Raw genomic sequence first — 22,348 nt, 5'->3', positions numbered from 1 at the left:
GTTGAGGCGTAAACCTTAGAAATTAATTTGCAACGACAGATAGGGCCAATTTATACAAAGGGACATTTCAAAAAGTCAACAAGCACATTGGGTAACAGTCTTTTTTTTATTAACAGACATGTAAATGTAACAAAATTCAGTTCATTAAAAAAGGAAAATTAAAAAGTGGGGCAGATAGACAAGACTCCACTCACAAAATAACTTAATGATGAGGGGGAGGGTAAATGGTGGAGGTATGTACTCAGAGCAACAAAAGCAGAGATTCTGAACCACAAATGGATCCATAGCCTCTAAACCCTACGCACAGCTGTACATTTGAGCAGATTGGAAACATTATTATGGTCATAGCTTCATCTTGCCTTCCAATGGGCTGCATGGAAATGTCTGCATATTTTTCCCACCAATCCTCTCAGATCTACAGGAGTGGCTAGGGGTCCATTTACAATTCAGCGAGAAAGAACAAAGGCAACAGAGAGAATGCAAATGTAAAGCACCAGGAAAAAAATTATAGTAGAGATGGAGGGACATGGGAGAGCAAGGGTTATATACAGGGAGCCCATGAGTGTGTGCCTTTGTCATCAACACATTATGGTTTTATGTAGGTTTAGCAAATCCAGGTGCTCAAAATGTTAAAGCAAAATTCCCCACAGAGTAGTGAGAGCCTGTCTGTAGTGTGTAGCTGTTTCAGACCTGGGTTCAAATCAATGAAGTATATAAACTCTGGATTGCTGATGCTATGCATTGGCTAATGAGAGGCTTTGAAGCCACCGGTCGGCCATATTGGCAGTCCTCCATAGGAATTCCACTTGAATGTTTCAAGGACAAAATTACATTTAAGTATTGTTTGTTGTTGTAGCGGGGCCAGTAACATTAGTACTTTTAAGGACATTTAAAATTTTAAAAAATTACATTTAGCTCACACAATTACAAATTATGCATGTAGCTGTCTAATAGAGTAAATGTGGCAAAAACAATTGTAGACATTTTTTTTTACAATGGTGCCATGATGGGAGGCGCGGTGGCTTCAAAACAGCACCCCCTGTCAGTCTAGTGTATATAAAAATCATTGGTTCAAATACTATTTGAAATCTTTCAAATACTTTGAGCATTTGCTTTAGCCTGCCTAGAGTGCCAGATGGGTGGGATTTGCACATGTGGGACTCTTCTCTTGGTTCCATTGCAACAGGCAAGCTCAATCAAGCAGTATTTGAATACTAGTATTTGAACACACGTCTGGTCTCCTGTGTGCAGCTCTCTTCTCAGGCCTCGCTCTCCCCGGCTGAAGCGTTCTGGACCTCCTCTTCCAGGATAGGAACGATCAGGTTGTCCTTGGACATCAGGTTGTACTTCATCACGAAGCGCGTGAACCGATGGCACAGGAACGTCTCATTCTGCAGGGAGGGACATAGAAGGGAAACAAACAAGAGAATTAGGCTCTGTCCAGAAACAACCCATAGCACATACCCCCTAGACACAGAGGTGAATCAAGAGAAGCAGTGTATGATATGAGGTCTGATTCACTAGTTTATAGACCGTAGTGCCATTATAGCTTTGGTCTGCTTGGGGTCATTACATTGACTACTGAGCCGGGATCAGTGGACCATGAAGTGAACCTAATCATCTGCCCAGTTCTAGTAATAACCACATATCAGTCTTTCCCTACAGACCTTGGCATGGTTTCCCAAAAGCATTTTAAGGCTAATTCTAACAAACTTAGCCTTAAGATGCTTTTGGGAAACCATGCCCTGGTCTGTAGCGCCACCTGTTGACAATGATACAACCACAAAATGGAACATGACTCATTTGGCAGAAAAAGAGCACAATAACTGATTCTTCTCAATTTTCTCCTCAACCTGGTGTACACTTGTGGATATGAGCTTTACATTTTCTAATTTAAACAAGCAGTTTGTGTCCCTGTGACACTATTCTATCAGTTACAATAAGAACGAGGAGCCCAAATCCTGCTCCTCCGCCAGGTCTATTTGGGAAGTGGGAACTACCACTTACCTCATACTTGTCGAATATCTGGCGATGGTGGAAATAGGCATGAGAGAATATCCTATAGATACGGCGACACACAGAGCCCAGCTTGGCTACAGAGGACTCCTTGATGCTCACACTGGGGAGAGAAGATTGAAAGTGTACGAGTAGGAAACCAAAGTATTCCTTTACATAGTGTGTGTGTGCTCACCGGCTGGGGAAATACTTGTTGCTGTTGAGAAGACAGGCAGCTCCGTCCAGCGTGTGCCTAGTGTAGTCAATGGCAGGACACTGTGGACACACACAGGCAATTACATCTTAAATACAGTGCATGGCAGGATAAATTGAAAAATAAAAGCCTGAGTGAATTGAATTCTGATTTTAGTAACACTCACCTCTTTGGGGGTCTTGTGTGCAGCACATAGGAAGATCCACTGCTCTGTGGCAGTCATCTGCGTGCAGGTGTCTGGGTGGCACTCACTCTGCAGTTTCACAGCTAGTCCATTCAGCTCCAGACAGAATTGCCTATAACAGAGAGAAAGAAGGGGTGGGTGTGGAATGGGGATAAGGAAAAAGATGAGTGAGACAACACCAAAATCAATTACTGTAATTGATTTGGTAGACACACTCAGTGTATAGTCTAATCAGTCAAGTGCGTAGTTAGTATATGGTCAAAGTAATACGTCTAGTAAGTCAAGTGAAGGAACGCAGTGTACCTGAGGTGCTCGTACTTCCACACTCCCTCGTCCTGTCCCTCTGGAGGCTCCAGGATCTTATCGATGTTAGAGCAGTCTGCCCGGATGTTCTGCTGAATGTACTGAACATGGACAGGGGTACCACTGAGGTTAGTCAAACATCCGGATTCTGCTAACATCCTTGTTAACAGACTAAGGTTCTGACATGGATGACAATGGGCACACTAGATAAGATGGTTTATAGGGCAGCAGCCATGTTAAAATAAGGCACAGCTCGTCAATGTCAGGCTTGACAGCTACGAACAGCATTCTGCAATCGTGACAATTGAAGCTAATTTGAAGCTCAAAATGGACTCCTCAGTCATTCCCCACTGACTAACTCAACCAAACCTGTTGTACAGCCAGAGTGCTGTCCATTTCCTCAAAGGATTCATCCGGCCAATTGTAGAAATCCTGCAGTGAGAGAGGGACAAAGGGATAACGTTAATCATATTCACTGTATGTGCTCAATGGACAAAAGTGTCACCTCTCAGCCTTCACATCATCTAGCCATAGACGGCATTGTTTACATTAGCTAGCAACAACTGTATTTGTTGACATGCTAGCTAATGTTAGCTAACTGGTAACTGTCAGCTATTTTGACATAGCTTGCTAGCTAGTTAACTGTTGATGAACTGTAGACTTCAGCACTGTAATTAACTAGATAAAATATTTAGCATCAGCTAACTATCAAACAAAGTCATTACTTGTGTTGACCTTATACTTATAAAGTGCCCCAAATTACCTAGCTATACTGAACAAAACTATAAAACGCAACATGCAACAATTTCAAAGATTTTACTGAGTTACTGTTCATATAAGGAAATCAGTCAATTTAAATAAATTCATTAGGCCCTAATCTATGGACTTCACATGACTGGGCAGGAGTGCAGCCATGGGTGGGCCTTGGAGGGCATAGGCCCACCCACTGGAGAGCCAGGCCCAGCCAATCAGAATTTATTTTCCCCCACAAAAGGGCTTTATTACATACATGCAGGTGCATGCCAATTGCACTTTCCCTCAAAACTTGAGACATCTGTGGCATTGTGTTGTGTGACAACACTGCATATTTTAAGTGACCTTTAATTTTCCCCAGCACAAGGGGGGCCTGTGTAATTATCATGCTGTTTAATCAGCTTCTTGATATGTCACACCTGTCAGGTGGATGGATTATCTTGGCAAAAGAGAATGCTTACTAACAGGGATGTAAACAAATATGTAAATAACATTTTTGAGAAATACGTTTTTTGTGGGTTTGGAATATTTCTGGGATTTTAAATTTCAGCTCATGAAACACTTTACTTGTTGCTTTTATATTTTTGTTCAGTGTAGATGAACGTTATCAATAACAAATGTGAACTAGGTGGGCTACTAAATTAGCTTGCCAAAAGATAACGTTCCTACCGCTACCTTTGTTTACGTTTTGGAACTCAATCATTGTTACATTAAGACACCATGGAGCTGGCGCGAGATATGGGTCGGAAAACGTACCTCAATGCTGGAATGGGATGTGCCACTGTACTCCAAATTGCACATTTATCCACCCTGCTCCATCAAGAAGATTGAAATTCTACCACTTTTTATCCTTGATGCATACGCCATCTAATATGACGCTGAAACTGAATTCCACATTCCTCTCAATAACATAATTTCCCGTAGGGAAATCTTAAGGCCTGTAGAAATCTTAAGGCCTGTAGGTATTGCATAAAAAAACAATGGCATAGTCCTTCACCATCACTGGAATTACATATCAATTAAAAAACTCAACATAACTATACATTTGTCCATTTCCAATAAATAGTTGTGTCACTAACAAAATACCGTTCTCAAACCATCTATAAAAAAATGAAGATGTATTATTATATTTTATGTCTTTGTTATTCCAAATCAAACATCTATTAGGGGAGAAGTTACGTTTATATACAATTAACCAGGATAGTAACACCTGCTTATGGAAATTGGCTAATTTAAGGGGAATTTTAATGAGCTCAAAGTTACATTTTTGGAAAAATTCAATGCCACCAACCTTTTCAAAAACAAAAAATTGGATGTAATTCTTGATCCACCTAGTCTTAAAGATAATATTTGATGTACCAAAATCAAGCACATTTAAACCGCCCTGATATAGAATATTACACAATACACTCTTAAAAAAAAAATTGGGTTTATTCCTCCAAACAAAATGTAAAAGTTTCAAGTCTACTTCTTTACCTGTTGCGTGGGGAACATCCAATGCCATTGCAGCCATTGCAGTCTCGATTCTTCTTCAGTTTTTGACAGCAATATGCGACCATTTAACAACCAAGCATCAAACCTCAACATTCTCAGTGATGGGAGTAACATTTTAATTAGCCCTTTCTGTTTGGTTTTTACATATTTTGATTCCCAGGTATGTAATAACATTTTATGGGAATACCGGCAATATCAACCAAATCATTAGATTGATACTTTAATGCAACATGTTTTATTTAATTTAAAAGTCAAACCAGATAGAAGAAAATACATTCAAACACAGCCTTTTATAGACTCTGATCTATCCCGTAAAAAATGTATAGTGTCATTTATGAGCTGACTTTTTTCCCTCCCAGTATTTGAATGCCTCTAAATGTATATTTTTTAATGAGAAGCGCCATAGTCTGTGTGACCAATAAAACCAGGAATGGTGCTATTGGGCAACCTTGTTTTATACCTCTACCTATTTGAAATCTGCGAGTAGTTCCATTAGGTAATTTAATTGAGCTATTGCATCCATGTCTGAATGACTTGTTTAAAGTAATTGCCAAATCTAAAGAAATCCAGTGTTTCAAACATAAAACTATACTCTACCGTATCGAATGCTTTACAACAAATTGAAATATATATGTTTGGGGGATCGACAAATAAAACGGTCTTAATTTAAAAGGTTACTATAATCTATCAAATCTAAAACCAAAGAATATTATTACGAATGTGCCTCCCTCTCATAAATCCCGATTGAAATCATCAGTAATTGTTTCAAGACATCTTTAATCTTTCTGCAAAGATAATAGTTAACAATTTGACATAATTATTTAAAGTTATAGGCCTCCAGTTTTCTAATATTAAAGCATCTTTATTAGGCTTTGGTATTAAAGAGATTAAATCTTGAGACATCGAAGTAAGTAACTTCCCCATTTCAATAGCTTCTATGAATACAAATAAAAAAAATCACAAATGTCATCTTGAAATACTTTATAAAATTCACTGGTTTGACCCTAATTACTAGATGATGCCTTTCTTAATCTCTTCCAAAGATATATTTTGGTCACACATTATTTTGAACTCCACAGCAATACACCTAGCATTCTCTTTTATGGAGGACAGAAAAGAGGTTATATCACCAATATTATCCCTTTTAAGTGTATAATTTATCATAGAACTATGTAACAAAGCAGGACATTTCCTTTGGATTTCTGATGTCCATTAATGTTCAGTTTAACCAAGGAGAGTTCAGCATTTCTTTTTTCCAAGTAAAAAATGTATTTAGTATTTTTCTCACCTTCCATCCACTTTGTTCTTGATCTCAAATCAAATCAAATTGTATTTGTCACATGCGCTGAATACAACAGGTGTAGACCTTACCGTGAAATTCTTACTTACAAGCCCTTAACCAAAAACGCAGTTCAAGAAATAGAGTTAATAAAATATTTACTAAATAAACGAAAGTTTAAAAAAATAAAATCATTCAAAATGAAACAATAAATTTACATAACAATGAGGATATATACAGTGGGTACCGGTAGAGTCAATGAGCGACGGTACAGGTTAATCGAGGTCATTTGTAAAGTGACTATGCATAGATAATAAACAGCGAGTAGCAGCAGTGTAAAAACAATGTAAATAGTCCGGGTGGCCATTTGATTAGTTTAGTTGTTCAGCAGTCTCATGGCTTGGGGGTAGAAGCTGTTAAGGAGCCTTTTGGTCCTAGACTTGGCGCTCCGGTACCGCTTGCCGTGCATTAGCAGAGAACAGTCTATGACTTGGGTGACTGGAGTCTTAGACAATTTTTTGGTCCTTCCTCTGACACCACCGCCTAGTAAGTATATAGGTCATGGATGTCAGGAAGCTTGGCCCCATTGATGTACTGGGCCGTACGCACTACCCTCTGTAGCGCCTTACGGTCGGATGCCGAGCAGATGTCATACCAGGCGGTAATGCAAACGGTCCGGATGCTCTTGATGGTGCAGCTGTAGAACTTTTTGAGGATCTGGGGACCCATGCCAAATCTTTTCAGTCTCCTGAGGGGGAAAAGGTGTTGTCGTGCCCTCTTCACAACTGTCTTGGTTTGTTTGGACCATGATAGTTTGTTGGTGATGTGGACACCAAGGAACTTGAAACTCTCGACCCACTCCACTTCAGTCCCGTCGATGTTAATGGGGGCCTGTTCGACCCTCCTTTTCCTGTAGTCCACGATCAGCTCCTTTGTCTTGCTCACATTGAGAGGTTGTTGTCCTGGCATCACACTGCCAGGTCTCTGATCTCCTCCCTATAGGCTGTCTCATGGTTGTCGGTTATCAGGCCTACCACTGTTTTGTCCTCAGCAAACTTAAGGATGGTGTTGGAGTCGTGCTTGGCCACTCAGTCATGGGTGAACAGGGAATACAGAAGGGGACTAAGAACGCACCCCTGAGGGGCCCCAGGGTTGAGGATCAGCGTTGCAGATGTGTTGTTGCCTACCCTTTATCACCTGGAGGCGTCCCTTCAGGAAGTCCAGAATCCTTAAGCTTTGTCCTCATATATTCTGTTTTAATAATGTGCTCGTCTTGATGACTCAAGTCCATAGATGGTAACAATGTCTTTGATTATAGACTTTTGGTCTTTTGGTAAAGAGCCCTTGTTGAAACACTGTGCGATGTTTAAAACGATTTGAAATCGCAGACTGGTGATTTTACTAAATGACTGAAGAGTTTGACTGTGTGATATTAGGTGGCTTCTTGTGTAAATATTTTCCATCTGGATTTTAATGATTTGTATGTTTGTAGATCCTTTCCTCTTTGAATGGCCAACCTTCTGACCTTCTGAATTCCCAGTATGCACCATATAACTTCAACAAGTTTGCCTTATTCTAGCATTCAGTTATAATAGATTTAGCTGCAGTCTTGAACTGTTCATCAGCGAGAAGTGTTTTGTTAAATTTCTGGTAATTGTTATTTTTCTGTCCATCTGTAGATGCTGCGCGGTTGATTGAAAGAAAAAATGGCTTTATGGTCCGTGAGAACAGAGGTTTCAATAGAGACATCTACTCTGGATATTAACCAAAAATCGATTCTTGATTGCTTGGACATCTTTACAACACAATGTATATCAAATCCCAAACATAAATTAAACTTGGAGGGATTATTCATTCTTGTAGCTCAGGAGGTAAGCAATCCCATTGAGGATCCCCAATATAATTCCAATCCCCTCCTAAATTCAGTATGGCATCCACAAATATATCTAAAAGTAAATGGATTTCCTGCTAAAAATCTTGAAATAGGTTTTTGAACTGTTATTTGTAGCATAAATGCTTCCCAAAATAAAAAGCCCACAATTCACATCTATAACAAAAATGAACCATCATCCAGGATGATGAGCCTTACTCTTGATTACTTTACCTTTAAACTTCCCTTTCAAAACTGCCAAGCCAGCAGAATGGTTACTTCCATAATGGCACTTTGTGTTGAATGGAGATTGTCTGGCACTGAAATTGCAAAATGTCTGCAGTGGTTATTGCTAGCTAGCATGAGGACGAAAAGGGCAGTTTTCCATGAAAACTAGCAGTATTCTTCGATGTATCAGTGTGGATACATGTACAATTTGGAGTACAGTGGGATATCCCATCCCTGCATTGAGGTACGTTTCCCCACCCATATCTTGCACTAGCTCCATGGTGTGGTTAGAGGTTAATATACCCATGATTGCGTTCCTACCCTAGTGCAGCTCAGTCGTAAACAAGCGTAACAGTAGGGTCGGTATCTCCTGGCAACTACGTTAGCTAGCATCAATTAGTTACTAGCTAGCTATCAAAAGTGGTTCTCTGATAGTATTCATATTGGGAATTTAGTCTAGTTTGCCAACTATCTAGCTAGACAAGTGTCGAAATGTCTGCGGTGCAACATTTTTAGCAAGCCAAGTTAGCAAGCTACTAACGTTACTGCCTTGCAGCCCCGACCCTTCCTGTTTTTCAGAAGACATCTCCGAGCAACGACTAAAAAGCCATCACCGAAATTTAATTCACGGTTGAGGCAAGGCCACTCTGATCACCGATGGCCTCTTCACCAAATGTAATCGTATTCCGATTTGTAGAAACATACCTTCGCCTTGGTTCCAGGCCTATTCCTCCTCAGAACTGCAGTACCCTCCGCCATGACCATCTCGACAGAATGCCCGGATGCAAATGATGCACAGGCTTGTGTGACGGATAACAAGAACGGGGATAGGGAGTAGTGAGCTACCAAATGGTTGTCATTCATTTACATTTAAGTCATTTAGCAGACGCTCTTATCCAGAGCGACTCATTCCTCCAGAAATACTGACACTGCATATTTGCTTGCTTACATACACAAGTATGTGTGAATCATAGTATTTGAAGAATACAAGTGTATGCAGGGGTGGAAGAACCTTTTACCAAAACCTGTTCCTTCAACAAAATGTTATGCAGATCTGAGTTGCATGTTAAGTTCATATGTATATTCAACTTGTCTTATTCAGAGTGTTGCAGGTGGGGACCTGTGAAACGCGCTCCCAGCCTGAACAGTCCCCACTTGCACATAAAATACATCCCAAATCCTCTTTTCATATATCTGCTCATGAGATACACATCCAGATTCAATAGTCCACTTTATTATTGTAACAAAACATGATCAGAATTATTTACAATTGAATAACATAGAAAAAACTAAGACATGAATGAGGCAAAATTCTTCTCTAACAGGATGGATGGGGGTTACATGGATGTTTTACAGTGAAACAGATTTTACTCTACATATTTGCCAAGGATGTCAGCATCACGGAACAGGAAGTATTCCTGAAAGACAAATGGAGATATAAATTAAAATAGACAATCAATACACAAACTAATGAATATGGTAGTTGGACATAATTTCAAATGATCACTTATCATACATCTAATAATAATAATAAAGTAGAAAACAGTTCTAGACATACCTCGTCTTCCAGGTTGACTTTAGTTCCTCCATACTCTGGCAGAAGGACCTTCTCTCCAACTTTGACACTCATGGGTGTCAGCTTCCCTTTCTGAATGAGATCAGTAGAAAAAAAGATAGCTATATTGTATCAATGTGGTCCTTGAAGTTAAACACGTCTAATCTCTGGTCATTGTGAAATCTGATAAGCCAGTTAGACAACTCAGACAGAATGTAAGCCACAATTGTAGAAACTCCAGTTAGTTACACAAATCATAAATAAGCTACTGTTTAGCCAGAGAGAGTGAGATCAAAGTAAATTACCTGGTTTGTGGAGCCTGGTCCCACTGCCACCACTGTGGCCTGCAGAACCTTGCCTTGGGCCTTCTCTGGCAACATGATGCCCCCCTTCGACATAGTCTCTGCAGCCAGACGCTCCACCAGCACCCGGTCAAACATGGGAAGGAATTTCCTGAAAGCCTAAAAGATGTAGGCGAATGGTTTTATTTATGACAGAGACAATGTACAACAAAACATTGCAACGGATTTAATCTACATAGCTCAGAGGTTGAGAAGTGTTGGACTCTTCTTCAATGAGTGCTTGACATTCCAATTGTTATACCCTCAAATTGTCACTAGATAGAGTTTGATCCATTGTGTGAACTGATAAATGCTTAAGTAATACAAATGCACGAGAGGGGCCTCGTCAATAGCCAAAAGGAGATGTGTTGTAACCATCTGCCATCATCTGCTGAAAATAAGGACAATTTGGTGGGGGACTGTTTATTTAACTAGGCAAGTCATTTAAGAATTTGTTCTTATTTACAATGACGGCCTACTCCGGCCAAACCCGGACGACGCTGGGCCAATTGTGCGCTGCCCTATAGGACTCCCAATCATGGCCAGATGTGATACAGCCTGGATTCAAGCCAGGTACTATAGTGACACCTCTTGCACTGAGATGCAGTGCCTTAAACCGCTGTACCACTCTGGAACCCCAGTGTACACCATTCAAAACCTTAAGGTGGATTCCAAGAGTTCCTGGTTTGGTAATTGTAGTTGGTCTTTTTGAACAGCTAGTTTTTGTGAATGTCCGAAACGAATCATATCTGTGAAAGAGACTTTCATTTGGCTCCCTGACTTGCATATGGTTACGCCTACTACCATTTTTTGAGCTGGGGTATGTACATTTAAGCGCTACTGAAAAAAAGGGCACTTTGGGATCTAAATGAACATATATTTTAGCTGAACGTAGCAATGAGCTTGCACACTGAACACAAGAAACTAGTCACTAAGGGAAACATAAACCTACTACAGGTTAGTGGTACTCCATGCAAAATAGTTGGAGTGAGTGAAGCTGAAGATATGGTGGATGCCCCGCAGGCTCTGGAGATTCCGTGCCGTTCAACAGTTTTAGGGAAACTGATATGCTGATCGTGAAGGTGGATTTTGTGGCTTTTATTGCATATGTGATTAATTGTCCTGCCCAAATGAACAAGAAGTCCAAGGAACTGGCCATAATTGTATCTGCAGCTGAAAGGTTATTGGGACTCCACGGCCGAAACATTGCAAGGAATACTGTCCAAAGATGCTCTTCCTTCAAGCCCCAGAGTCTGAAGGGATCAGAGTTGACGTTTGAATGACTAAAGGAGTACATTGATTTGTTTCTTTGTCTTTTATTTATTTGGGAACAATAGGAGTATACTAACCCGTACAGTGGGTGGCAGCATACACCTCTCACATATTTTTGCGGACCTCCAATATACCATAGAAAAATAATTAGTTGAACCTTCCTCCACTTGTAACTGTACAGGAAATCATTTGTGAGGGTTTGTTACTGCCCTTGACTACTAGCAGTGTCCAGGCAATTTGCAAGTAGCCTGCCAAAGGCAACAAAGACACCGTTAGTATTCACTATTGAAAAGATGTAAAGCAGCATTTCCCAAACTTGGTCCTCGGGACCCAAGGGGTGCACATTTTGTTTTTGCACTAACACTACACAGCTAATTAAAATTATCAAAGCTAGATGATTAGTTGAATCCACCATATAGTGCAAAAACCAAAATGTGCACCCTTTGGGGTTCCGAGGACCGAGTTTGGGAAACCCTGGCGTAAAGCAAGGAATTGTTAGATCTGATGTAGAACAATCTTTAAGCTAAAACTAAGACTACTCAAAGTAGAGTATGGATTCTCTCTGTGGCCAGCATAATGCAAGGAGCTTAGGAGTCAACATTTTGAAGATTTGCAACACCAGCTGCCTGTCTGGTAACAGATGTATCTTTGACCTTGAATGAAGGTTGTGGTGAGACAGGGGACAGAAGAGGGTTTGTGGTTCTAGGCTGTTGACTCATGGGCAGGGCTCTCCAACCCTGACCCACAGATAAACTTCTATACTAATCATGGCTTTGATGTTAGACTAAATTCCAGAACAGGTCAGGGAGTGTGCTCACACAGCCCCAAAAATCTATCAAACTTTATTTATTTGTCACATTCTTCCTAAACAGGTGTAGACAAACAGTGAAACGTAGGCAAGGCTTTGCGGGGTTTAGTAGGCTCAAGGACTCAGACGTCAAGAGATAACATTGAACACATACAAACAAATCATTAAAGGTCTGTTATTCAGTGACTGGGGTTTCAGATCCCATTTTAACATCTCCATTTTAACATCTTTAGAATACTGTGCAATATTCCCAAACAGAATTGTGTAATCTATGACTAATTTTAGCATATTACAAGTGCGGCAAAAATAATGGACAAATAAAATGCTGTGACGCTTTGGCACATGGGGTCACGGCGTCTGCGTTACCCGGAACTGGTTGATAGCCGGTAATTCCCTTTTTCGTTGTGCAAGGACACACAGTGAAATAAACTAGAACATACAATAGGGCAAATAAAATACAACACTTGTGCCACATTGCATCAATTTAGATGGCAACGGCAAATGCTTCTACTTATCACTTTATTCGTTCTTCATAGTTCACTAGTACCCATCAACTACAGTGCCAATTGTGAAACTCGTGCTGGCAATTATCTCCATATATAACCAACGATTTTGAGATTGATGGTGCAAAATAGCAAGTAATCTCGAGCTAGCTAGTTTAGCTATCGGACAATCAGAAGTGTGGGACAATGCATGGCATATCGCATAGGTCAATATATGACACGCCTTTACACAGTAACGGTAGCTAGCTAATCTGATAAAGTCCTCCTGTATTCTTGGTCATGCCTGACCTTGCCTGCGAGAAATCAAAGCATAGGTTAGCTACTACAATACAATAGGAAACTCGGAATGCTAACTCTGCTATTGACAAACATGACATTCGGCATCCTAAATTCTATGTATGTGTTTTTTATAAAGAATATCTTACCATTTATGTGAGAGACCTTGTAATGTTGAGCACAGACTTCTTTGAGCGTGGATTTGACACACTGAACGAGAATCTCCACGTGAGGAAATATCAAGAAATGGTTCGCGCATGCGTGTCTTCAAATGTCCTTACTTTACTGTTCCTGGACAGTTTCAGTTCCAAAATATTCCATTACCCCACAGAATGCAAAAGGCACGTATACATATAAAAGTAACAAAAATTCGGCAGAAGGAACTCGCCAGAACAGTTGTGAATAAATTATAATTTATGTTTCATGTGTTCTCATGTGATTGCAGTTTGCAGCAATGTTGCACAATGTGTCAACTTTGAACCCCCTTTTTTCTCCAATGGCGCATGAGAAAGTTCTGGAACATGGGGCCCTGGAACGAGCATATCAGTGAAACGTGTAGTTTTATTGACAAATTAAACACACAAAATAAATGCTTTTCCTAAAACAAAGTGTATAAATAGCACAATCATTTGACATAATATGGTTTTGATGTAAAGAGTCCTTCAACTTCAGCAAATATGTATATATATATATTTTTACCTTATGCATATTTAGGGGTGGACCGGTAAATTGCCCGGATGCAAAAGGCCATGTGCATTGTTGCCTGTCTCTAAAGCGCTGTTGCACAACCGCTGTACCATTATTTTCCCACGTTATACCATCCTGTCTCCTTCAGATAAGCAAATCGTGTCATCATTAAACAACAAGTAAGTACTATTATGTCTTCGTAACATTGATGCGCATCAAGCTCTATAAAATCTAAACAACATATTGTTTGAAACGTCATGCTTTTGCTAGCATCGTTAGCTGAACATATTTTCAAGCCTGTCATGCCTCCTACAACGACATTCAAATAAGTAGCTATCTGTGCTAACGTTAGCTAGGTAGCCTAAGTAGGATTAGGAATGTAACTTGCATCCAAGTTGCCATAATTACAAGAAACTGGTAATTATGGCAATTTAACTTGGCTGTCTTTCTCCAATACTTTCCCATTAGTCTTGTTAGTTACGTTTAATTGGTATTTCGATGGTATTTAGTCGCGTAATTGTTTTCATGTTGATTGTCATGTCCTCTGATCTTGATTAAATAATGACAGAGCCCAATTGGCCACATTTACTCATGTCATGACATGCTGTACCTACAAGAGATTTGATCGCCGTCACAATTTATTCCAAAAGATTGTTACATTTTATCTAGATTTTTTTTTTTTTTTTTCACTCAATCTGCATTACTCAGATATTGAATTCTGTAAAACCGAAGTTAGAGGAGTGAGCAATCAACCCAGTCCGGTCTTGTCCAAGCTGGATCTGGGGTAGTGTCTACCTGGGCAGCTATAGGCTGCATATAAATCTTAGCATTTTCAGTTCACAAATAATGCTTTCCTTTGTCTTTGGGCATCTTTACTACATTCTCAATTCATTCAGTAGCTAGTTCATTCATTTTGGGAAGGCGTTAAACGTTACTGTGCACGTGCCATATGAGCAATTTGACCTTACACTACATGACCTGAACACACGTGGGGAGAATCAGGAAAAGAGCGGTTCGAGACATTTCTGTCACAATTTAGCAAATCTCAACAAACTCCCCATCAGATACATTAATTTGTAATCAGAGATTAACAACCAAGTGCAATAGCCCTCATATGCTGAACATGGAATTAGGCTGCTACTTGATTATTATGCAGAATTCTAACGACATAGAGATCTTATTAAATATAATTCCTAATTCTATGGCTATCTTGTCCTCTGCCCTTGGTTTGAGTTCTGTGGAATAAGAAATTCTGCCAAATCATTCACATGTTAGCCTACTGTGACAGTTTATTAAGATTCCCTCCTTTTGAGACCATGACCTGCTAAATATGTTTGGCATTTGTGTCTTGGTCTTTCTGTTCTGCAAGACATCAAACACACATTTGCATGTGTTTGCTCTGTGTTATGGAAATGGATGTCCTTTTTGTCCTTGAGATTTTCGGGGTATTGCATCATAGGTTCATTCATTGATTCTTGTCTTGCAACTCTTTCTGTACCAGGAGCGGTCACTAGGGTGTACTGTATAGCTTGCCATTGTCACCTCCAGACATTGTCCATATGTGACATCTGGACTGAGGGAGAAGGTGTCTTGGGAATGATCCGGAAGGTTCATGTGTTACAGGCCAAACAAGTATTTTGACACTTTTAGCTATTCCCAAATAATTTAAGTGTATATTAAAATGAAGAAGGTCCTGATAGCCAACAGCTGTTGACACAACGCATGCTTTTTGAGTGGACTATGACAGAGTAAATACAGTTCTCTTTCCCACCTTCAGAGATGTTGCGTCTACCCACCGTGATGAGACAGATGAGGCCAGTCAGCAGGGCCCTGGCCCCCCACCTCACCCGGACTTACGCCAAGGACGTCAAGTTTGGAGCCGATGCTCGGGCCATGATGCTGAAGGGAGTGGATCTGCTGGCTGATGCTGTCGCCGTCACCATGGGACCCAAGGTAGGAGAGGAGGGACTTGCTATGACAAATCTGCTATGTAAAACCAATCCATTAGTGTTCCACTTTTCATTTGACTCATTTCCACCCGAAGAACCCTGTGCACCACAGTGTCTTGTGTTCAGTTGTTCCTGACAGAAACGGCACCTGGAACAAGTGTTTTGAGCTGTATCCTTTCCCCCTCCCTTCCTCCAGGGTCGCACAGTCATCATCGAGCAGAGCTGGGGCAGCCCCAAGGTGACCAAGGACGGCGTCACTGTAGCCAAGGCCATCGACCTGAAGTGCAAGTACCAGAACATTGGTGCCAAGCTGGTCCAGGACGTGGCCAACAACACGAACGAGGAAGCGGGAGATGGCACCACCACTGCCACCGTGCTGGCCAGAGCCATCGCCAAGGAGGGCTTTGACAGCATCAGTAAAGGAGCTAACCCTGTGGAGATCCGCCGTGGCGTCATGCTGGCTGTGGAGACCGTCATCAACGAGCTGAAGAGGATGTCCAAGCCAGTCACCACCCCTGAGGAGATTGCCCAGGTAACCAATTGTGTTAAGAATATTGATTGCTCAAATAAGTCAATATTCTTATAATTTCATATCTATTCAATTGATGCAAATTATTGATTTGCGACAGATGCAATATCTATATTCTACTTTATATATTAAGATAACCTTTTGATGATGACTAACGTTTTCAATGCTTTCTGTTCTGTCTGCTAGGTGGCCACCATCTCTGCTAATGGAGACGTGGAGATCGGCACCATCATCTCCAACGCCATGAAGAAAGTGGGCCGCAAGGGAGTCATCACTGTCAAGGATGGCAAAACCCTTTATGATGAGCTTGAGATCATTGAGGGGCTGAAGTTCGACCGCGGATACATCTCCCCTTACTTCATCAACACAGCCAAAGGTAAGGTGCCCTGTTTGCCATGACCCCACCACCAAGCCCATCTTCTGCTATTTTGGGGCTTTAAGATTAAGAGAAACGCCAGCACACTGGTGATCTTGATGCTCTACAGATTTAATGGATTTTTATGATCTTCATGCTCCACATTTGGCAATTTCTTTGGAGCTTTTACATCAACCCTCTCCCTCATCTCTGCCCCTCAGGCCAGAAGTGTGAGTTCCAGGATGCCTATGTGTTGCTGAGTGAGAAGAAAATCTCTTCTGTCCAGAGCATCGTCCCTGCCCTGGAATTGGCCAACCAGCACCGCAAACCTCTGGTCATCGTGGCCGAGGATGTGGACGGAGAGGCCCTCAGCACCCTGGTCCTCAACAGGTCAGTTCCCTGTCCATTTAGCACCCTGTGTCTCAGACAAGCAGTTCTGATCTGGGATCAGTTTTGTCTTTTAGATCATAATTATATGCACGGGGGACCTGATCCTAGGTAAAGAGTCCAAATGAGATGCTTTGTGAATACAGGCCCTTGTACTCAGTCGGTGTCCTTTTATTTAACCAGTAAACACCCTTAAGGACCTGTTTTTGTTTGCTTTCGCCTTCACATTAACACTGACTGACTGCCTGGGCCAAAGGGACACAACCAGCTCACGGGCCTGCAACAATAATATAAAGGTCTTATCTATATCACCAACATCATTCAGCTCTAGGTATTTATGACTGAAGAGTCAACCTCAATTAAGCTGTAGACCCTTTCATGATTCCTGCCCTCTCTTTATTGGTAGAGGAATGTGTGTAGATGTAGGGAGTCAGTCAGTTTGGGGGTGTGTTATTTTAACCTCTACAATGGCTGCATTTACACATGCAGCTCAATTCTGATCTTTTGCCACTAATTGTTTTATTGATCAGATCTTTGGGCAAAATATCAGCGTTGGACTGTCTGTGTAGACTTAGATGCTGGAGGGTGTTGGGTGTGTTATCAGGGGTTCTCAAACTTTTTGGGGTCAGGGATCCCTTTTGTGATAGCATTCATTGCAGGTTAGTTTTTTGTAATTAATCTTGTTCTGGAGGCAGCTCTGCAGAGTGGTCACTAGCTGGCACACCCAGAGTCATAAAATATGATTTTAAACCTAACCTTATCCACACTGCTAACCCTAATGCCTGACCTTAAATTTTGGTTATATGAATTTTTACAATATAGCCAATTTTCACTTTGCAGCTGGCTTAAGGGGAACTCGCTCAGTTCTGTCTCCAGGACAAAACGTGTTATTAATCCGAACACAATTTGAGTGAGATAAAAATAGGATACAAGGAGTTTTACTATGACTTCAGCAGTGCATGGCCAGACAAATCTCGGGCACTGGGAAGGAACATTTTTAAAGGCCCACCTCTTGGCATTGGATACATTTTGCAGTTTAAACTAATTTCCTGCAATACTACAAATTTTGCCATGAGGCAGAGAACTTTGCGGTTTTAAAGCTTAAATTACAGTGAATTTATGTATACACATTTTGGGGGAATACAAGAAGTATTGAAAAATATATAATTGGTGGAGTACTCTGGATACCAATATCCCTGTAAGCCTCCCAGTCCCATGTTGCACAGGGTTAAGAAATTGTATAGATTCACAATATTTTATTACACACTCTAAACGGATCCCACTGAGAGCCTGTATTATATTAACCTATACTCTTTCTTTAGGCTGAAGGTGGGACTGCAAGTGGTGGCAGTCAAGGCCCCAGGCTTTGGAGACAACAGGAAAGCCCAGCTGCATGACATGGCCGTTGCCACCGGGGGCACTGTAAGATTACTTTTACAATACAACCACCCCATGGTCAAATTGATCTATAATTACTGTAAGAACACTGACACCAACCACCCCATACTTGCATTAGTCCATTTTGATTTGAGAAATCAAATTGTAAAGCAAGATAAGTTGGTGCGGCTTGTGCAGTGCTGTTCTGTTCCCCCTTCCACACAGAAACATGTCTCCTACTATCCTTGTCTGACTGCATCCCATGCCAGGCAGGGACGCTTGGTCTGACACTTCTGCACTGGCATTATTTGCCAATCAATGAATAGAGTTTGCGTAGTCATGCTTATCCCATGGTTGAGGCTTTAACTTGGACCTGTTCTAATAATGGAAAGTGCACCCTCCATGCCTCTTGAAAGATGGGTGCCATTTTCAAATGTTCAATTAGGGCCAATGTATACCTGTTCAAATCCTGCCCTTTACTGAGATCCATCCCTTTCCTTCTTCCTTCTCTTTAGGTGTTTGGTGATGAGGCGGTGGGCATTGCCCTAGAGGACATCCAGGCCCATGACTTTGGTAAGGTTGGCGAGGTGTCTGTCACCAAGGACGACACCATGCTGCTGAAGGGGAAGGGAGACACTGCGGCCATCGAGAAGCGCCAGGCAGAGATCGTTGAGCAGCTGGAGAACACCACTAGCGACTACGAGAAGGAGAAGCTCAACGAGAGGCTGGCCAAGCTGTCTGACGGAGTGGCTGTGCTCAAGGTCAGTCACGGGGCAGAGATTAAGGGGGAGTGGGTCAGAGGGGAAGGGGTCAGCTGGGCTCCCGAATGGCGCAGTGGTCTAAGGCACTGCATCTCAGTGCTAGAGGCATGACTACAAACACCCTAGTTTGAATCCAGGCTGTATCACAACCGGCCGTGATTGGGAGTCCCATAGGACTGCGCATTGTCCAGCATTGCCCAGCATTGTCCAGGTTTGGTCGGTGTAGGCCATCATTGTAAATAAGAATGTGTTCTTAACTGGACTTGCCTAGTTAAATAAAACATGGAGGGGGACATACGATCGCAGAGTGAAAGTCTTGAGTGTAGAGCGATGGGTAGCAGTATGATTTGATTACTTTTTGTCCTTTTAATGTCCCTGAATATTTTCCAGTTTTAGTCTAGGCCTATGAAATTAGGTAGGATGTTAAAATTAGGAGATTCCTACTCTGAGACAAGATTTGCATTTGTTAATGAGTTGCTTCTGTATCTGCCTTGCATGGCAGAGAAAGCGAAAGTGTGGCTGACTGTTCTGTTCCAGGTAGGAGGAACGAGTGATGTGGAGGTGAACGAGAAGAAGGACCGTGTGACCGACGCCCTGAATGCCACCAGGGCTGCTGTGGAGGAGGGCATCGTGCCCGGAGGTGGCTGTGCCCTGCTGCGCTCCATCCCTGCCCTGGATGCCCTCGTGCCCATTAACACAGACCAGAAGATTGGTAAGTAGAGTTCCTACTCTGGATCTTAACCTAACATGCTGATATGTTTTCATTTTGGCTGTAAAGTTGGACCCGTGGGGTATGTTAGATTTTTCTTTCCAACTTCTGGACAGATAAGTATTGTAGCTTAACTTGGTGTATCACTTCCTGTCTCCATAGGAATTGACATCATCAGACGAGCCCTGCGTGTGCCAGCCATGACCATTGCGAAGAACGCTGGTGTGGAGGGCTCTCTAGTGGTGGAGAAGATCCTTCAGGCCGCGGGGGAGATAGGATACGATGCCATGGAGGGAGAGTACGTCAACATGGTAGAGAAGGGCATCATCGACCCCACCAAGGTATGGATGCTTTAGCTCGGCACTACTGTCGTTCACCCAGCGTACAAAAAAATATAAAAACAGGTTCATTTTTCTAGTGATTGGAAATGTACAGCAATAATGTTTGCAAAAGTTATTTTAATTGAAGTGCTCATTGTGCAAATGTATTTGTTTTCAATAAACAGTTGGAGACTAAATATATAGTTTACATGTTGTCAAATCTAAGCCAACCCTTTGATTTGCCCTATAGTTGCTAAATAGTCAAATGTATTTATAAAGCCCTTCTTACATCAGCTGATATCTCAAAGTGCTGTACAGAAACCCAGCCTAAAACCCCAAACGGCAAGCAATGCAGGTGTAGAAGCACGTAGGCAACCCGCCTACTTAGTTTTTTTCTACTCCCGTTATGATGTAATCTTTGGTTAGACTGCCATAGCATAGACAAACGTTGGCTGATGGTGGTATCACAGGTTGTCTGATGATTTTGCTCCCTTTGCCGGTGTCTGTCTGTATTACAGCAATGACTGAGTGTCTCCCCCTACAGGTGGTAAGAACGGCACTGATGGATGCTGCAGGTGTTGCTTCTCTGCTCTCCACCGCCGAGTGTGTGGTCACAGAACTGCCCAAGGATGAAAAGGAGGCTGGCATGCCAGGGGGCATGGGTGGTATGGGAGGTATGGGTGGCATGGGAGGTGGCATGTTCTAAGGCTCACCTCAAAGTGCTGTTTAGACTTAATGGCAGCATGAGGCTAGGGGGCAAATTATCCCTCCAACCCCAGACCTGCCCAAACAGACTGGCCATAAGTTTGTTGGTGCTGCAAATGGATGAACCCTACTACTTCTGCTGATTTGTCTCCCCTCCACCCTCTGTAAGACCGGACCAGCCTCGCCCAGCCTTACTCCGTCCCTCTACCCACACCTGACTGAGGCTCTGACCGACTCCAGTCTGCACCGACGATCCCCCCCGCCCACACAGTTTACCTCATAAACATGGCAGTCTCATCATCCAACATGCAAAATAGTCTTGAATATAGTGCAGAATATTCCCTGTCAATTATGAAAGATGCTCACCAGTGAGAATAATGCAATGCTTGATAAGTTGTCATTTGATATCAAATGGAAGTAATGAAGCCTGTTTGTGCACTACAGAAGTAGAAGAGAGAAGGCTGACCTAAAATGGTCAAACACAGTATAGATGTAACTCAATATTGATTGAGTTATTTTTTTAATTTTTTGTGTAACTTTGTTAATTTCAGTTTTCCTGGTTCACCCACAATGTTGGGAGGAACCATAACTGAGAAGAATAAGTTAATTAAACAATTATTGCTGAGCATGAGTTTTTTTCCCCCCATCTCTGACCTGATTTTAATACTCAAATATTCTGTAACTTTGCAACAAAGAATAATTCAATACATTTTACTAAGAAACATGACCTTATGATTGGGTAAGAGTGCCTCGTTTACTAGTAATTTAGCGGAGGGGACGGCTAAATGTGCATTAAAATCAGCTAAATGCCTTTCTGGCAAAGGGAGGGCGCAGTTTACTGAGGTTGACTGGGTAGGTAGGTGTAGCAGTTTGGGCCAGTGAAGGTCTGAGCCACAAGTTTTAATGTTAAACCCATTGGTGTCCTCGTGACCTGATTTGTACTTACTGCTCATGACATTTAGCCTACATTTTATTTGCTGTGTGTTCAATAGGAGCCACAAACTACCGTGCGCATGTGTAAGCAAGTGTTAAACTGTGCTACTCTTTTTTTTTTTCTCCCCCCAGTACGTTATTTCTTTGCAAACAACTGATCATTCAACGTGTTTTGTACAATGTAGACATTTTGTGATTTTTTTTTTTTTGAAATGTATTTAATAAAATGTTCTGAAGGAACAAGTGTATTGTGATTTTTTATATGACCAAACATACAACTTCAGAATATCTGCTGCTTTCAAAGTATGATACCAAACACACTGAACTAGAATTCTAACAAAAATACATTTGAGATGAACTACAGTGTGCACTAAGTCTACCTTAAATTAAACAGCGTAGTGAGAACATTCCCGCAACCACTAGCATTGAAGTCCAAGGCGCAACTTCTCCGCTGTTTTAGTATTGTGGCTACCACGCTGTAACCGTGTGAAGCGAACTCGTGCATATACTGTGACGGAGCGAAGTCTTGCATCGCGGTCATCTCAATTAATGCGTTGCTGC

At 41.6% G+C, this 22,348-nt stretch overlaps 2 protein-coding genes across 4 annotated transcripts; one reads left to right on the top strand and one right to left on the bottom strand.

Annotated features, from left to right (window-relative positions):
* Positions 1-87: 87 nt before the first annotated feature.
* LOC120058343 (MOB-like protein phocein) lies at positions 88-13,541 on the bottom strand. Of its 3 annotated transcripts, XM_039006940.1 has the most exons (8): positions 13,225-13,541; positions 10,181-10,336; positions 3,066-3,128; positions 2,697-2,797; positions 2,376-2,505; positions 2,192-2,271; positions 2,008-2,119; positions 88-1,391 (listed from the first exon to the last, which is right to left on the bottom strand). In XM_039006940.1, the coding sequence occupies exons 1-8, from the start codon at positions 13,225-13,227 to the stop codon at positions 1,260-1,262; spliced, it is 777 nt and encodes a 258-aa protein (XP_038862868.1). In that variant the 5' UTR covers positions 13,228-13,541; the 3' UTR covers positions 88-1,259. The 3 variants fall into 3 exon arrangements, with proteins under 3 accessions (XP_038862868.1, XP_038862866.1, XP_038862867.1); XM_039006938.1 differs by lacking the exons at positions 10,181-10,336; positions 13,225-13,541 and adding an exon at positions 9,026-9,125; XM_039006939.1 differs by lacking the exons at positions 88-1,391; positions 2,008-2,119; positions 2,192-2,271; ... (1 more) ...; positions 2,697-2,797; positions 3,066-3,128 and adding exons at positions 9,533-9,738; positions 9,879-9,968 and having other exon boundaries at positions 13,225-13,498.
* A 266-nt stretch (positions 13,542-13,807) lies between these two features.
* LOC120058342 (60 kDa heat shock protein, mitochondrial) lies at positions 13,808-21,485 on the top strand. Its single transcript, XM_039006937.1, has 10 exons — positions 13,808-13,941; positions 15,540-15,715; positions 15,908-16,243; positions 16,427-16,616; positions 16,817-16,985; positions 18,305-18,404; positions 18,875-19,120; positions 19,658-19,832; positions 19,992-20,170; positions 20,694-21,485. The coding sequence occupies exons 2-10, from the start codon at positions 15,542-15,544 to the stop codon at positions 20,853-20,855; spliced, it is 1,731 nt and encodes a 576-aa protein (XP_038862865.1). The 5' UTR covers positions 13,808-13,941; positions 15,540-15,541; the 3' UTR covers positions 20,856-21,485.
* The last annotated feature ends 863 nt before the right edge of the window (positions 21,486-22,348 follow it).

The sequence above is a fragment of the Salvelinus namaycush genome, chromosome 13, assembly GCF_016432855.1.
Source record: "Salvelinus namaycush isolate Seneca chromosome 13, SaNama_1.0, whole genome shotgun sequence".
Classification (NCBI taxonomy): domain Eukaryota; kingdom Metazoa; phylum Chordata; class Actinopteri; order Salmoniformes; family Salmonidae; genus Salvelinus; species Salvelinus namaycush.
The sequence above is the reverse complement of the archived record's forward strand: the minus strand, read 5'-3'. Positions and strand labels throughout refer to the sequence as shown.